The sequence below is a fragment of the Lissotriton vulgaris genome, chromosome 6 (assembly GCF_964263255.1).
Source record: "Lissotriton vulgaris chromosome 6, aLisVul1.2, whole genome shotgun sequence".
Lineage (NCBI taxonomy): Eukaryota > Metazoa > Chordata > Amphibia > Caudata > Salamandridae > Lissotriton > Lissotriton vulgaris.
Window position 1 is genome coordinate 966758585 of NC_141694.1, and position 17473 is coordinate 966776057.

The following is a 17473-nucleotide window of genomic DNA, read 5'->3' on the forward strand; positions in this document are numbered from 1 at the left end:
TCTAGGCAAAAATAACGAAGATCTCCGTTACTACCATGCCTTAGTTTGAAGTGCCTCGCTACAGTACTTGATGTATCTTTATTAACTATAGCCCACTAGTGTTCTATGATTCGTATCTTAGTGGGATGAATGGTACTGCCATTGTATCACAACTGGCAAAGACATATAAACAATAGACTGTAAAATATATATTGTAATTCATGAATTTTGATATTAGATTAGGTCTCTTTTGAAGCCTGGGATTTCATATGCTAGAACCTTAGAACTCTTTGGACTGGCCTTACACCTACCAAAAGGAAAGTTAGATTTCAATTCCCTTGTGGCTTGACTTCTTACTTCCTGTGTGTAATGATTTTGTACTAGTTGGTCCTTCAATGAGCTAGTCTTTTTCAGTGGAGAGGGTTTGAAGATCAGACCCTGTAACGGAATCCATCTTAACTACTCACCAATTTCTGCGTTGTATCCCTCTTAACTGATTTGCCTCACTGGAGAAATTAGTAATCACCCTAAATTTATTTTTGTCATCTCTTATCTTTCTTCTGTATTTTAGTTATTCTCCTCTAGATATTTTTGTACATTGCTCATATCTCGGTCTAGAACTGATCTGTGATATCCTCTTGCAATAAATCTTAGTATGCTCTTCTGTGCTACAATTTGAAAACACAGTCCCTAGAGCTATTTCTCTTGATGCCTAAGAGCTCACCAAATGGACTACTGTTAATGAGTTTGATTGGATGACTACTTGCTGCATGCAGCAGCAAATTCCCTGCAGTATATTTTCTGTACAGGACAATACATATCTTATTCTCAGATATGGAAACCAGTAAATCTAAAAAGTTCACTGATAACAAACTTAATTCCCCAGTGAATTTGAGATATCTTTTTTGTAAAGCACTCCCAGCGGGAGCACCATGCTCTTCAGCTGGAGTACAGATTCTCCACGAGGTTGGTTCTATGGCTGCACTTTTTAGCATACATGGAAATGGCTTGCATGGCATGGATTTGGATGCCAGGGGATTAGATGCAGGCCCTGTGGTTGACTCTGCGCCAAGCTTGGCCAAAGGTATGCGTGGCACGGGGGTGGCTGCAGGGTTGGCGTTACGTATGGTAATAAAATATTACTTTACATTTATAAAAATCCTAGAAATTCACTGACTAAAACAGAGGTTTAAGTGGCGTTACAGTTAGGTATGGTAAGAATATTTTACTTTGCATTAAAAAAAGCCTTAGAAATTCACAAAAGTTAAAGAGATTTTATGGTTAGATGAAAATGTAATTTAAAAACATACATTTTTAATCAACAAAAAAAAACTGAAATTCACCAAATATAGTTATCTCAAGTAATTATAACTCATGCCCTAAACTGGTTTTTCGCTATAGAAAGACCACATACATACATGCAACCAGTTACCATTGCTTTAATAAAATTTTCATAATTCACATAGATGAATGAATAATCAATACCCTATTACCATTTATTTCTGGCAGAATAAGGTGTCTTACTACTCTTTTCCAATGTACAAAGTCTATTTTAAGTAGCTTGTACTACATACATGTATTTTCCATTACAAGTTGTCATCAGAAACGCTATGTCTTTCTTCGTCATTCTCATTGAGTGAGAAACGCTGAATATGACAGTGACCAGCATATGCTTGGGCAATTCTTCATCCTAATAAAGTGCATGCTCACTAAATATTATTGTGTTTATAGGTAATGTCATTCTGTGCTTTTATATAGTGCTTTCTACCACCGTTTTCACCACTATCACTACCATAAGTAACAGGTATCCCTTAAACCAATTTGATCACAACGATGGAGAGAAACAATTACTGCCCTATCATATGCATTTGATACTATACATACATCACACCAAAAATACAATAGCAAATCATATATTTTCCCTGATGAATAATTAGGATCTAATTAAGTGGTAGTAATTTGATTAACTTTGGAAAGATGCCTGGATGCATTGGCCCAACGATATGGACCATTAGTGTCACAACTGCAGTGGGAGCTTTAAGTCACTGTGCTATCATACCAGCTGCATGCGCACAAAAATATTCTGCAGCTGTCAATAATTGTTTGACTGTATCAATTTTAATTTAGTTTTTATAGAAAATTATTGTGTTTTTTTCAAGAGCTAGAACAAAGATTATGGGACAATCAGTGGGATCTTAAAAGTATGGAGCCTCAGAAATCATTGTGGGGGCTGCAGTATGGCTCACAGTCTAACATCGCAGGAGGAGACGCACCTTGCCATGACCATTATGTTCTATCAGTGGTGCCACCCTTTAGGTAGCTTCACCACTTTCACTCTAATTTTGACAGTCACATGAGAGATACCCAAAAGACTGTGGTTAGTGTTTTTAGACTATTCCAAATACAGTTTTGAAAGTTCAAATTAAGGACTAACTATACTGGTGGGTGACTAATGTCTAATTTCTAAGTAAAGTTCTCTGCCAAATAATCAGTAATTCCCCCTACTCATGCATTTCCTGCGTTTCATCATAGAAGCCTCGAACCAAAGTCTGTACAGAACGTATGAAGTTTGCATGTGTGTGTGTATTTGTTTCTGTGCATGCCTTGGGGTTATTGCCGAGTGTGCAGTGGTGACTGGCACAGGTAAGGGCGGTGGGCAGTAGTGCCGGGCAGGGTGCAGCAGGGGGGAAGCAGACAGACGTCAGAATAGCTGTTATTTATTTATTTAATTATATATATTCTGTCATCTGTCAACTTCTCCCCCTCCCTCCCTGCCACGCCCGCCCCACTTCATTTACCTGTGCCGGCCACTGCTGCGTGTGTGGTGTTGTGGTGGGGTATGCATTCTATCACCGTATTTTTTTCCAAGTTTCTCTTTATTGATTTCAATCAGTTACGTATGACATTTTATTCCAAGGTTTGTGCAATGCACAATATTATTTGGATTGGAATAGTGTAAATCGCATGTGGCAACCTTTTTGTCACAAGTTTGCCATCTGGTAAGCACCTGGAGTCTAATGCGCAAACCAAATCCTTCAAGTTAAACAAATATAAATGAAACCTCTGGTTCCAAGTAACATCACAGTAATGGCATTGTCTGCAAGAAGTTTAACCCGCAGAGCCACAATTTAATAGCCCGATACAAAATATCCCCATTTTTTCCTGGTAGTGTGATAAAGCGAGACCCTGATTTATCATGAGAGGGAGACCTGGGAATGTGTCAAAATGCTGCGCCTTCCCAGGGGATGACTAATGAGGAGAAATGTCATCACTTCTCCTCGTTTGTTCTTCAGCAGCACACAGAGAAATAATGAAAACACCTCAGAGGATTGTTTATGTGCACAAAATTGTCCCTTCCTGCAGAAAAATAATCCTGCCTGCAACACAGACACCCTTGCACTATGAGTATGATGTTATGACGCTAGGGAGCACATAGCGCGCCAGTGCAGGGAGCGGACAGGAAGCACCATATCATGTTAAATATGGCGCCTTCCTGCCCAATCTTTGTAACGCAGCGCAGCAAGGTGTCTTGCTGTGCTGAGTGACATTTTGATAACTCTGCTCCTGAGTGTAGTAAACATTTAATAAACTATGGAAATGAAGGAGAGGGAATAACAGAAATGCTTCTCAAACAGCGTTTCTAAGATGCACTCGAAAAAACTGTTTTTTTTATTTTTTTTACAATTCACAGCACTGAAGATAATGTAGAATTCTGGAGTCCAGAGTTTTGATTTTTGAGTAACCACTGTGGACATTTCTTCTTCAAAAGTAACAAAAGATTTTTGAGACATTTATACAAATTAGTTCTATGACCATTCCTTTTGTGAGGGAATGGAATCAGGTTTGAAGAGACAACTATTTAAAAAAAATCTCAACTATTGTCATTGAATTGGGTTTTGTTTATTTTTCAAATACAATGTTTATTAGAGATGCGATTTTTTTAATCTTAGATATTTTGTTAATTTCTCAAATTTGGCAAAGGGAAAATAGGTAAAAATTCCTCAAAACAAACCCTTCACTGCTTTTGAAGGTTGGGAAAAATAACAAAAGGGCTAACTTAGTTTACCGTTACAGCCCGCTGGTGCTCACAACACAAGTCATATTTTGGCCAACAAAATCCTGAGCTAAATATGGAAAACAATTGTTCCTTTTACACTGTGCGTGGAGCGGTATCATTAAACTAGCAATGCCCTTATCTAGTAATGCCCACCTGCTGGTTAGTGACAGGAGGGACCCACAAAGCCAGGCAGGGCCAGACTGGTCGCAGCAGGCATCAGGCGTTTTACCGGGAGGCTGGAAAGGTGGGGGCGGGTTGTGCCGTGGTGGGGGCCGCTTTTGTTACTGAAGGACGGTTTTGGAGCGGTGCTACAATATCGGTCCCCAGTTACAAAAGCAGCAGTGCTTCACACTTGCACAACACCCACCACCCCCCATCCTCGGGGGCAGGCCCGAAACAATTGCCAGGGATGCTTTGGGTAGCCAGTCCAGCCTTGATGCCAAGTGTCAATACTGGCAGGCACCCCACCAGTTAGCAATGTGAAGTGTGTAATGGTGGTGTAGGGCCTATCAGGCAACAAGCCCTCCATTAAAATGTTGACGCTGACACCCAGTAACACATTCAGGGCCCCTTTTCTCTAGGGGAAGTTACTTATCTGCATCCTTGAAAATGTGTTTGATACTGCATGACTATTCGATTACATTTTTGAGATTCACAGTGTTATTGATTTGATAAAATGCCACACCAGCAATACTTACATCCAGGTCAGTCATGTTTCGCTGGTTAATTGCAGATAAGCGGTCAGCCTCCCTGATCTTTCCCCGAGCTTCCTTCAGCAGGTCCCAGGCATCATCCAGTTTGCCTTTGTAAGCTGCCAGCTTATCTTTAACCTCGTCTTTTATCTCCTGGTTCTTCTCCCTGGGCTCAATGAACTGCTTCGATACCTTAAGCAGGAGACCTTCTGCAGCTCTGCATTCAGAAACAGGAGACAGCATGTTTGTGAAAACAATGTCAGGACATAGATTAGATAAGATGTCTTATCCTCCCTGACTGTGGGCTAATACGTCATAGAGGGACCAGAGCAACACCACCATGTCAAATAAAAATCACATGATAAGTAAAAATAAGGGTCTTGATAGGACTAATCAATCAGGTTCTAGTGGGACATTTGTAATTTCCTACCTCAGTGTGGTTCGGCTGAATGAAACCTATTTGAGCAGATAGGAGGCAAAGATACTGGCCTATGAGCAATCAGTCAAGCATAATTCAGGTGTAGATGTTATGTCTAATGAAGGATATAGTCAGATCAGATCAGATCAGATAATGCTTTATTCGATTTTGTTTCAAAATCATAAAAGCGTACAAATAAAAGACAATCATATTTAAAAAGGCTGCAAACATACAGTGATAAAATGCACTCAAATATCTACAGGTTAAGATAACTACAACGTAAAAAACATGTGCCCAGACTTTTGAAGTACTTTCCAAATTTAAAAACGTGCTGTGTTTGAAATTGGGATTACCAACTAAGCTAATACATGAGGCTATCCCTTTATACAATTTCATCAGCAGTTACAGTTAATATACCGCGAATCAAGTCTCTTAGATGCAAATAAGTTACTACCACTGAGAGCATGAGGACCCCTTCCCAGCAGATAGGTATAATCTGCCTTTGATCTTATTGGCGGGATATATGGGGTACTTGGGTAGAAATCATGTAAGTCCCACACAGATATGGGGCCGTCTCCTTTTTGGGGCGGGTTGGATCGTAGATAGGGGACAATGTTCCTATTTCTAAATTTCACTAGAACCAGGTCCCCGCTGATGTCTTTGGTTAAAGATCCTAGCCAGCCCACCCTTCTAACACACAGGATTCCACCGTCGTGATTGGGTGTGAGTGGTCTGTTTTTAGATAGCCAGAATATGACCTTATTTAAAAGTTCCTGGCGTCTTTCGGGTTTCCCGTGGGAGGGTGCCGGTATTCCTGAGAGAACGAGGACAAATGGGGCGGCTTCTGGGGGTAAGTGTATGGATGCTGCTTTGTTTGGGTCCACTCTGGCAGCAGTATACTTAGTAAACCCAGATTTAGGGGCGACTTTAGGGGCAATTGTAGCGGTTTTGTTAGGAAATTGTGGAGGGGTTTGGGCATATTTACTTATGTTAATAGGCAAAGGAGCATTGGGGGCAATAAATAGGTCAGAACCGTTGGGTATTACCGTCGGCGAAGTTGGCGAAGGGGCTCTTCCCCCACTAGATAGATCTTTAGTGGTTGATAGAGAGTTTGCTTGAATGATTTTCTCAATACCTGTTAGTCTATCACCCAGGGCGTTAATTTTTTGTACCAATGGTAATATGATAGAGTTTAACAATAGCTCTAACTGAGACAATAAAGGGAAATGGGGAGAAGATACTTGGTTGTCACATTTTCCAGCCTCCACCGTAGTTAAGGTGGGGTTAGTGACTGGCGATGTAGGACCAGCGCACAGTTTTAGTATTTTCGGATGATTCCCGCCGTCATTAGTCCCGTCATGCTTCCTTTTAGCGTTTGGGCCCTGAAACAATGCGATATCTTGGGTATTGTCTTTTTGAGATGGTAAAGATGAGTCACAAGGTTTCCTAATGGGGTAATGGTGCTGATGCCTTTCACGGGGGATGGTGATACCACTGGGGCATACTTAGTGCCACACAAAGCATTTATTTCCTCCCAAAAAGGCAAGTTCTGCAAATTATCAGGGATCAGTGGGGGAGATTGCCTAGTATCTATGGATTGGCGCGGGTCATTCTCAGCTTCGCTAGAGGTGGGCATTGTTCTACTGGTCACAGTAAAATTTAAGGTCCCCTGACCTGGGTCGCGCTGTGAAGGAGATTTCTTATTGGTCCCCTTGCGTGTCATAATACAGTGTGGTACTAAAAAAACGACGATGATGGCTTTAAGGGGAAAATAAACTGTCCATAGAGTGTCAATGTATAGTTCAAACCGATGTACCTCCACTTGTTGAGGAACCAGGGGGGGTGGCCCGTCCCGTCCTCCTCAGGCCTCCGAGGGTCACAGAGGGCCCGCCCTTTGCCCAGGCTTAGCCCGGCGCGCGTCCCGCGAAGCGGAGCAGAGCGCAGTTTATGGGCGCCTCCTGGCGCTTGCGGTGTGTGAAAACAGCAGCGCCGCCGCAGAGGCTGCCGGGAGTTGCAGTCCCGGGGCGGCGGCGCTATCCCAATGATGTAGTGACTCCTGGCGGTGGCGGCGACTGAAGAGGACTCCCCTCGTCCCCCCCGCTCTGGTGAGTGTGCCTCCCCCTGCTCCGCCGAGCAGACCGCAGTTTATGGGCGCCTCCTGGCGCTTGATTCACTTGAACGTGACAGGAATGTTCTGCTGAACGGTATTCAGGTTGTACAGGAAAGAGTCAATTTTGGTCCCAGTGTCCTGGCCGAAAATCTTCGCGCTTCACGTTAGTACCTCCCGCCAGACTTAAAACCAGAGTTCCTCTGCTTTTACCCGCGACTTAACCGGCTTCAATAAGTGAAGGCTATAGTCAATATGTCACCTAGATGTTTATGCTTGCCTTTCTCATACTTTGTCTGGGTAGTCCTTACAAGCTCCAGGAATGATTTTCCCTTTTAACACCTCCCTCATTCACCTTTCCTTGGTAGTTCTCACTAGTGAGTTTCCTTAGATTCACACTGATGCCACAAATTCACATTCACTCTGAAATTCGTACCATACACATTCATATAAGTGTATTTGTATGTGTGTGTGCGTTAATGTGTGTCATCATGCATACAGAATGTGAGGGGTGAAATAAAATGTCATTGTTAGGAAACATGACACAGAAACTAACATGAAAATACTAGCACAACATGACATTAAAATACTAGCACACCTTGCAAGGGAGTATATCCTACTGTAAGCATATTAGCATGAACCCGTTTTGATTTTTTGATCTCATTGACCCATTTGGCAGAATGGAATTAGGATGCCTACAATCAAGGTGAGAGACGAGTCTTAGCATGTTGCCTAACACCAAAATCAAGTTGGAAAGTAAGAAGCTGCTTATTTACAGATAACTAGGGAAAGTAGCTAGGTCTGTCCTGTGGATGTGGAGGGGCTATGTTTTAATGTTTTTTCACTATTACAAGGGGGCAGGTGTCACTATATAGGAATAACATGCTCGCTTTTTGCAGTGTCCCGTGGAATTTCGGAAACATAATTTTTAAAATCTTCAAAATCTTTGGTGAGTGCAATTGGGAAGCCTTACATGACTTCTTACAATATTCCAAAAAACACGTGCGCAACAGGGTAAAATGAAGGACATTATGAACCCATAGAGAAATGCTGGAGTCATTCAGAATGTTGATGCCACTGTAGGGATCTTTAAGTGATCAAGGATTGTATAGACACTAAGCATGGACATAATTAAAATTAAGGGTCCTTTACCACGCTTACATCGGCGGTGCACAATGTGTCTTGGCAACTTCACTGGTGATGTTTTATACTTAATAAGTAAACAAAACATGCCATTTCCTTCGTGTGACTCAGTATTCCAGATTCCAGGCTACCTTGGAAGTCCCAATGATGGCTTGAATCCCAGTCAGGGCTCCAGGAGATCGGCAACATTCTTTCAAATGTCTCCCTCTGTCACTCATTGTGCACAAATTACAAGAATGGGTTGTGCGCTTGCAGGCACAGAGTAAGGACCTCAGGAACTTGATTTCTGTCCGCTGTGCCACAAAGTCATGGCAAGGAGACCCGCAGGGCCAGGTAGGAGTCCCGTGCTTGCCTGGAATAGGAAGCTCTGACTGGGCATTGGTTCGGAGCTCCAGAGGGCCCAGGGGTGGAAGACCCCAGCCCTGGGCTCTTTTCCATGGCCTGACATGTCATTTGGAGTCTGGGACAGGATCCCACAGGCCCAAGGAGGCCTACCCTGCTTGTGCAAGATGAGATCAGCCCAAGCCCCGGGTCAGAGTTCCAACTGGTCCGGGGGTGGATGCTCCCAGCCCTAGGCTCCCTTCTCTGATAGCACATCACAAAGTGCCCAGAACAGGGTCCTGCAGGCCTGAGGAAGTCTCTCTTGCTTATTCGGGCTAAAAAGCTATGAATGGGTCCCAGGACAGAGTCCCAACCGGCCCTGCCATGGAAGCTCAAGACCCTGGGCTCTCTTCTCCGGTCAACAGTGTCACAAAATGGCACCTACAGGGTCCTTTCGGCTTGGGGAGGTCTCCCTAGCTTGTCTGGATTGAGAATTTCTAACCCGGCCCTGGGTCAGAACCCCAGCAGGCCCTGGGGTAAACACATCAGACCCTGGACTCTCTTCTCTAGCCTGCCATAATGCAACGTGCCCAGGACGGCAGCCTGCAGACCCGGTGAATTTCTACTGCTTGGCCTGGTTCAGAATCTCTGACCAGATCCAGGGTCAGAGCACTGGAAGGCTGATGGGCGGAAGCCCCTACCTCTGGACTGCCAAAGCCGGACCACCATGTCACAAAGTGCCTGGTATAGGGTCCCGCATGCCGGGGGAGGTCTTCCTTTCTTGTCTGGGTTCAGAATCGGAATCTCTGACTGTTTTTTAGGACAGAGCTCCGATGGGCCCAGGAGTGGAAGCCCTAGGCCCTGGGCACCCTTCTCCAGCCTGCCATATTGCAAAGGGTTAGATGTATGATGCTTTTTTGAGGTCGCTAATGGCCCGATTCACAGATTCGGCCATTTGCAACCACAAAGAAAGCATTTTTGCATGTATAAATGTCCAATTTGCAATTCAGTAATCGTAAAATGGGTTTGCGATTCGGTATTAGGAAGGGGCGTGTTTAAGGTGTCCCTTCCTAAGTGTGAATCGCAGTGGTATGTGTAAATATTTTGGGACTGAAATGTGCTTACAAAAAATTCACATTTACGGCCAACTCAGAGTTTGTGCTACCCCTTTCGCAAATGCTAAGGGTTCCCCAAGAGACCCCTTTACCTTTGTGAATGTTGGGGAAAACATTTTTTAAGAACAGGCAATAGTCCCATGAACCACTGCCTGCTCTTAAAAAATGAAAAGAAAACTTTTCAATTTACATTTTGAAACGCATCCCATTTTTCTTTAAGGAAGTTAACTAAAAATTGTTTTATTTAAAAGCATGTCTGCTGATCACAGCACGCCACCATCCCTGTGATTTTTGCTATTCCCATTGGGCCCCACACCGAGACCTACCTCATGAATATTAATGGAGTAAGTCTATTTGCAACCACCTGGAATTCGCTAAATTTGTTAAAAACACATTTATACATCGATTGTAATCGCAAACCATAGGATACATACCTCTGGCCCAAAGTGCCAGATCCAGTGCCCTGGATGGGATCCCACAGGATCTGGGAAGTCTCCCCTGCTTGCCCGAGTTCAGAAGCTCTGACCGGGCCCCGGGTTAGAACCCCGGTGGGCCCTCGGGTGGAAGACCCTAGCACTGAGCTTGATTCCCTGGGCCACCAGGTCTTAAAGTAACACAGACATTGTCTAGCAGCCCTGGGAATGCCTCCCCTGCTTGTTTGGGATAAGAGCTTTGACTGGGCCCAGGGATAATGCTCCTACATGTCCAGGGGTGGAAACGTATGGCCCTGGGCACCCTTATCCAGCCCTCTGTGTCGCAAAGTGCCTAGAATGAAGTGCACCAGACCGTGGAGGTTGCCCATGCTTGACTTGGTTCAGAAGCTCTAACCGGGCCCGGGGACAGAGCTCCATGAGGCCCTCCCCCATAGTCCCTTGCCTGATACCCAGCTCGGGCTCTGAGAATCTGGGTCGCAGAGTCCCTGTCCCCTTCAAGGGTGGGTGCAATCCTTGTTCACCAGTCACAGTGAGACAAGATAGCCATCCTTTGAGTCCAGACATCACCTTGCTCCAAACCCCAAACATTTGCTCATGCACAATGAGTTGCTATCACACGTTCAGATGGCCTGGTTGCCCTGGAGGTCCTGATATGAGCTCATTTGACTCTTCGAGCTCAGACTGGGCTTCAGGAGTTTGGATGCATTTTTTCCGATGGACCCAGAGGCCCAAGTCTGCAAATGTCCGATGGGCCTTCCCTACAAGCCTTGCTTCCTGGAGAGCAGACAGGCATGCAAAGTTGACATCTTGTGTAACGTGTCCTGCTTGGAGGCATCTTAGAGACCACTGTACTGTGATTGTGATGGATGGAATTACCTTGAAGCCCAGATTATGGCTCACTTGACTCCCCAAGCCCAGTCGGGAGCCAGGAGATCAGATGTGCTTGCTCAAATGGCCCCCGCAGTGTGCATGGATCACATGAAAAGCAGGTAGGCTTCGTCTGGAATATTGGGGACAAGGTATGAAGGACCCCATTGTCATAGGGTCTTTCTCCGCAGGTCCTGCAAGGGCCCGGGCTGGCCCAACCTGGGGCCCCAGGGGCCTTACTCTGGCTGTTTCCAGCCCTGTCCACTGGGCTTTTTCTCTGAGCTCTGCTACCCAGAGAGCAGACAGGGATGCAAAGCTGTCATCCCCATGCAGTGTGGCCTGCTCGGGCTGGTTTAGCCAGCACTGTCCTGTGATTGTTGGCCACACTTGGTCCACTTAGGGATAGACTGCTCCGCCCACCACAACTGCTGTTTAAACAAAGATCCTGCTCAGCCTGTCTGACTTGGGGGTCTGCCTTTTGTGGAGGCCACTCAGTCGAGCAAATGCCAAGCATTTTGGCAGCATGTGAAGTGCTTTGAACAGAGTGGATGTGGTCAGGAGGCACAAGTTGCAGACACTGCTTGATGGTGCGGACTCTGCATTGCCCCCTTCCATCCAGTGCATTTACGCAGCAGCTTGAAATGACCTTTTAATGGGGTTGCCTCAGCTGCCCAGCTGGGGCAGAGCAACCCTGTGTCTTGTTCAGGCTGTACATTGGCCTGCCTCTCCCTTCTGTTGTTTGTGAGCAGGCTGGGCCTGCCGGTGCCCTGGTGACTACCCTGTCCCCTTAGCCCCTACAGGCAATCAGGGGCTCACAACCAGGCTCCTGAGGGTTTGAAGGTTAGTCCATGATGAGCATGTGGCTCCTTCTCCCATCCAGCAGGTGCAGTTATCTGGTAGATCCTGTCAGTAGCATACGCTTGTCTTAAAGATTCAGACATGCATGTTTAAGAAATGCCAGTTGGTAGAGTGAAACTGTGAATGGCTCAATAAATCAGTTATGATTCCTTTGACTGGTCCATTTGTTACTTGGAATACTGTGGAATTTCTAGAGCTAATATATACTGACAAGCACTGACCTACTGGGATGCATGCATTTATCAGATGAAGAGAAACCTGGACTCACATGGCCACTTTGGTGACTCTAAATAAACTCAAGCTGATCGTATGCCCCTATGATGGCGATGATACATACAGATGTTTGCTCTATCAACGTTCAATGGTATTTTCTGTGCCGACCATGGTGACCATGGGAAAACGAGGAGTCAGGGTTTGATTCCGGAGAGGGAGTCTGAGAAATGGCTACCACATCCAAGAAAGGCAGCAGGTGCCGAAATTGCCAACTCTTGGGGAGGTAGTGATGAAAAATAAACAATATAGGACCCTTTTGAGGCCCTGTAATTAGAATGAGTACACTTTAAATTACATAATGAGGATCCAATTGAGGGCACGTCTGGTGCCAGCAACTGCAGGAATTCCACCACCAATAGTGTATATTAAAGTTGCTTCAGTTAAAAAGCTCGGAGTTGGGTCCTGGAATCAAGCTGGCAGTCTATTGCGGGTGCCCCTTTGATACACTTGACTGAGTGTCCTGGGGGTCCTAAGCATTTATTTTGAAAATGTTGGAGTGTTCAAAGGAGGGCGGTCACTTGAATGCTTGAGCTAGGCATAATGGAATAGGACTCCAGTTATAGTTTGTTATTTTTTGAAACTGGAGCCATAATTATAAGGGACGGCTGTGGGCATTCATAATGTGCCGCAAAATGTAAAATTCATCGACTGGCACAAGACGAACTAAAGTGATAGAATTTGCCAAGAATGTTTTCATTAATCAAGATGGCGGTTCGAAGACGCTGATACAGTTGTAGTTCCAAGCATAAACGATGCTGACTAGCAATCTAGTGGTTTTATTCCCATTTCCTGCTGAGCAACTTCCGGGAAACCCATGTCTTTGGGTTCTAGGTGGAGTATGTTTGCAAAGCTGAAACTTAGAGGAATTTACAGAAGGGTACCACCAGGAGTGGAGCCTATGTCTTCATTTGATTCTACACAAGAAACCTCGCCTGGCCCAGGCACGAAAAGGGTTGATAGATTTATAGCTCTTTCTCTATTTTGTGGGCTGTGGAACACGGCCGATCTTAGTTGGTGGAGCAATTTGTCTGGTTAAGTCCAATCCGAATGAGATGCCTTCATGTTAACTAGTTATATGACCACAGTGGTTTGCGTTCACCTTCTTAGAGAGACAAGTGGGGTCCAGACACATGAGTTTGAGCAATAATAGGTCTGTTATGCACTCAGATTTCTGGGGCTACACGTGTGCTACCCTGAGAGGATCATTGTGCGTCTATTCTTTGCTAATAGGTGGGGGTAACCTGCTGAACCCCATTAGTGATAGGGTTCAGGGATTGTAATTATTTTCCATAAACGAAGAATTCCCATTAATTGCCGGTCAAAAGCTTGTGTTCATTAAATCCCTGCCCTTTGTACACACCGCTCATCACTGGATGGTTTAGTGAGATTCTTGGATCAGCCCCACTGGAGTTTGCAACTGCTCTGGTGGAGAGCTAAGAAGGCAATAAAATCAACAGGAAGTAAAGGTCATAACAAGGTTTCCATGGGTGAACCTGCAAAAGGATCATTAATGATGGAGCGGCCCAAATGAATGACTAACAGAGTGAACCCTTGAGCGTCTCCCAGATGGAACTCAATACACAAGGCCTGGGCCTACCCTTAGGCCTCCTGGCCAGTGGAGCGGGCCGTGGTTGCTGAGCACTTGGGTGAGGACCGGGTTTGGGACGGTCTCCTCCACCTTGGAGGACCCAGCCAACATTTGAGGGATCAGAGCAGATGAGGCCCTAGGCCCTCTGGGAGAGACACGACGCAAGAGACAGTTCACCAAAGGGGAAATCCATGCTCACGCAGCGAGCACCTGAGGGTAACCAAATGGCAATCCCTCCCTGGGCTGCGACTCCCAGAAGCCTCTGCCATCTGGGACTTGAGGAGAAGGAGTCAGGGCCATGAGGAATCCCAACTCCTCTTGGTGGAGATGCCATGCCCTCTCAAAGCCAGTATGAACTGCTAGAGGAGTGGGAGGGGATGCTGCCCCAGCTGCTCAAGCTTCCACATGTGTACCGGAATGCAGGTGCAGGAAAAGCTGGAGGAAGTCAGCTCCAGTCATCCACCGCTGAGACAAACAGTGGATAAAGAACCCCATGTTGAGCTTGACTCTAGTCTGCCACTTTGAAGATACAATTGAGTTGTGATATAAATGGGAAGCTCTTGGGCCACCTGTTGAAATACCACTACTCATTGTTTTTCATTTACCGAGCGAGGTGGGGGCATTCCCTGTGGTGCTCTTACGTCTCAGTCCAAGTGTTTGGTGCCCACTGGGTACAACCCACTCCCAGGATAGCGAAATGTGGAGAGTTTAACTGGGGAGGAACACCTGTAAAATGATAATGCAAGTGTCCTAAGGTGAGTTCAGGGAGGACTGATGCTAAATCATTGGTCGATGACCTGATTCTGAGTCAGAGTTTCGTGAGCAGGAGATTATCTACCTTGCTCTGATCTATTTAAAGTCGTCCTCTGAGGTAAGATGTATCTCTGTCTGTGGGTGCCATGACCCCCTGGGGTCTCTTTGCTGCCAGGCTGTTGGTAGAGACAAAGTGTGTGTCCAGGGGAGGCTGCCTCCACCAAATGCAGTGTGGCATAGGGGCTTCCCCCTTCTTCCCTCCAGCTCTGCGCCACCATGTGCAGGGGTGAGGCACAATCCAGCCCAGGTCAGGAGGGTGACCAGGTAGCTGGAGCAGGAAACAGTGGAGTCTCCTGGCGCAAAGAAACCAATCGGTGGCTCAAGGAAGAAGCCTCCTGACCACTGGCCTCATTGTTGGCTGCCACCTGGACACTCTGGTCACCAGGTTGATTCAGGTGATCTAGTTTGCGGGCTGGTTGAGCAGATGATCTGCTGGCGGCTGGTCGACCAGATAGCCGGTTGGGGGCTGGCTGACCAGATGACCGGTGGTCTCGCTGGCCTAACTAATTCTGTCTTCTCTTCTCTGGGGGCTTTATAGTTGAGAATAAATGACTTTTCAGGCAGACAAGGTGATAGTGGACTGATTAGGGACGTAACCCTCATTAGCTAACACGGCTTGGACACAAGGAAGGCTGAAGGCAATGACCAAAGGGACCCTTAGCCAATGGACTGGGGTGACAGTCCCTACCCAGAGCATGGTGGCTGCAGACTAGGGAGAACCCTCGTGCCCCTCTGGGGTGTGGAGCAGAGATGGGACCCAACATGAAGGTCTAGCGAAGGGATGTCATTGGACTGCGGAGGAGTCTGGGGCTCCTGTGGGCTGAACAGCTCATGTAATCCCATTGAGAGGCGGGCGAAGTCATGGCCTGGGAAGCCTGGCCCATGCAGGCCAGTGCTCCGGGCACCAGGCAGGGCCACCTTCTCTACCGGGGCCATGATGGCGTTATACTGGAGAGGAGTCTGGGGCATGCGGCCTGAATAGCCCCTGTAATCTACCCATTGGATGCCCAGTCCCAGCACACTGGTGGTGTCAGTCGAATCCTGCCCAGGGCAGGATGCACCCCACCGGCAAAGGTTTGACAGGCTTCAGATATCCACTAGTTAGCTTTGTGTGGCCAAAAGCTTCACCAGTGACATTTCATTCTCAAGGCATATACAGTCAATGAACAGTTATGGGTGTGCCAACTCAGTGAACCATGTCACCTACCCAGCCTTCTTAATTTGGATTGCGCACAGGCCTAATAGATGCTTGATTGAACTTTAGGCTCTGGCAATGTAGCAGCCAACAAATATTTTCTAGGGTCTGCAGTTGCCAAGGTACGTTCATAGAACATTTGTAGGAAGGAGAAATATCTACTCATAATATTATATTGTGGTGAGAACTAACTAATATAAAAATGGAGCCAACTAAAATGTACCCATTTTTTTTTTAATTATAAACAAAGCTTTTGTGGCTAATGCCCAGATTTTATGATGACTGGCAAAACATTTTGTTTAAACTATTGACTCAGCAATAATATTGCCACATGTGAAATATCAAATGCTTCTAAATTAGAAACTAAAGAACAGAGGAAATATTTCTCCAAAGTGTTTAAGAGTGGCTCCTATGCAGTTCTATAACAAGCCAGCCCAACAAAGTTTTAAAATGTAGTTATTTATGGATTACACATTTGTTCCCAATGGGGTCACAAGTAGCATGCCTCATCAATCTTCATGAGGCACTCGCAATTTGCGACCCCATTAGGAATGGTTGACAATCCCAGGTATGGTGGCCTGCTGGGTCTCAGCAGACCTCCATGTCTGGGACTGCTTTTCAATAAAGCAGTTTTTTTAATGCAGCCTGTTTTCCTTATAGGAAAATGGGATGCATAAAAAAACAAAATGAAACGTTTCTGTTTAATTTTTTAAGGTCAGGTAGTGATCCATGGGACCACTGCCTGCCCCTAAAAAATATTTTCCCCTGCATTTGCAAAAGGGAAGGGGTCCCCTGGGGACCCCTTCCCATTTGCGAGTGCATTAGCATCCTCTTGAAGAGGGCGGTAAATTGCAAGTGTTTTGTGACTGCAATTGCGTTTGCGAAACATTTTTACATAGGGTAGTAAGTCGCAATTAGGAAGGAACGCCCTTGAAATGCCCCTTCCTAATTGCAAGTCATAAATCCTATTTAGTGAGTCGCACATAAATGGTGACTCTCTAAATAGGGTTTGTCAATGGCCCTCTTCGTTTTTGCATGCGCAAACGGGTCGCTAACACGTTTTCGCATGCACAAATGGGTCGTACATCTGGCCCTTCATATAGTAAATGTAAACATGACATTACATTTTGGCCTCCCAATATATGCCTTTAACACTAGCCTTTAATAAATTATCAAATATAGTTTTAGATGTTCCTATTACAAAGAGTCTATAGATGGTAAGAAAGAATGAGGCTGTCATCACGCTTGAGAATTTGTCATCTGGTGTCTTAACACCCGTTTTAATTCGAAATCAGATTGTACATTTTCTATGATGCTTCTCAAGAGGATGAACACTCAAGAGGGTTAATAATATATTTTTATAAATCTGTTTAAACCCTCCCCTGCTGATGACGGAACCGCTCCGTCATCAGCCGCGGTCGCGCTGTGCTGATGACGAAGCGGTTCCGTCATGGCCCGCTCGGCACGCCTACGCGGCACGGATTCCGCACCTGCGCTGAGCGTTCTATTGAGCGGGCGGGGCCGTGACGGAACTGCTCCGTCATGAGCCTCCCTCCCCCTTAGCACTGCGGCGGAATAGCCGCCGCAGTGAAGGGGTTAAATTAATTGTGTGT

At 45.8% G+C, this 17473-nt stretch overlaps 1 protein-coding gene and 1 pseudogene across 7 annotated transcripts in view; one reads left to right on the forward strand and one right to left on the reverse strand.

The window, feature by feature from the left end:
• Positions 1 to 17473, reverse strand: part of LAMA2 (laminin subunit alpha 2) — a 3858378-nt gene that overhangs the window by 911299 nt on the left and 2929606 nt on the right. For all 7 annotated transcript variants that reach the window (XM_086927001.1, XM_086926997.1, XM_086927002.1 and 4 more), the window contains one exon: positions 4735 to 4945. In XM_086927001.1, the coding sequence (XP_086783127.1) occupies positions 4735 to 4945 (211 nt within the window). The remainder of the gene's footprint in view (positions 1 to 4734; positions 4946 to 17473) is intronic.
• Positions 12024 to 13774, forward strand: LOC147708260 (18S ribosomal RNA; annotated as a pseudogene).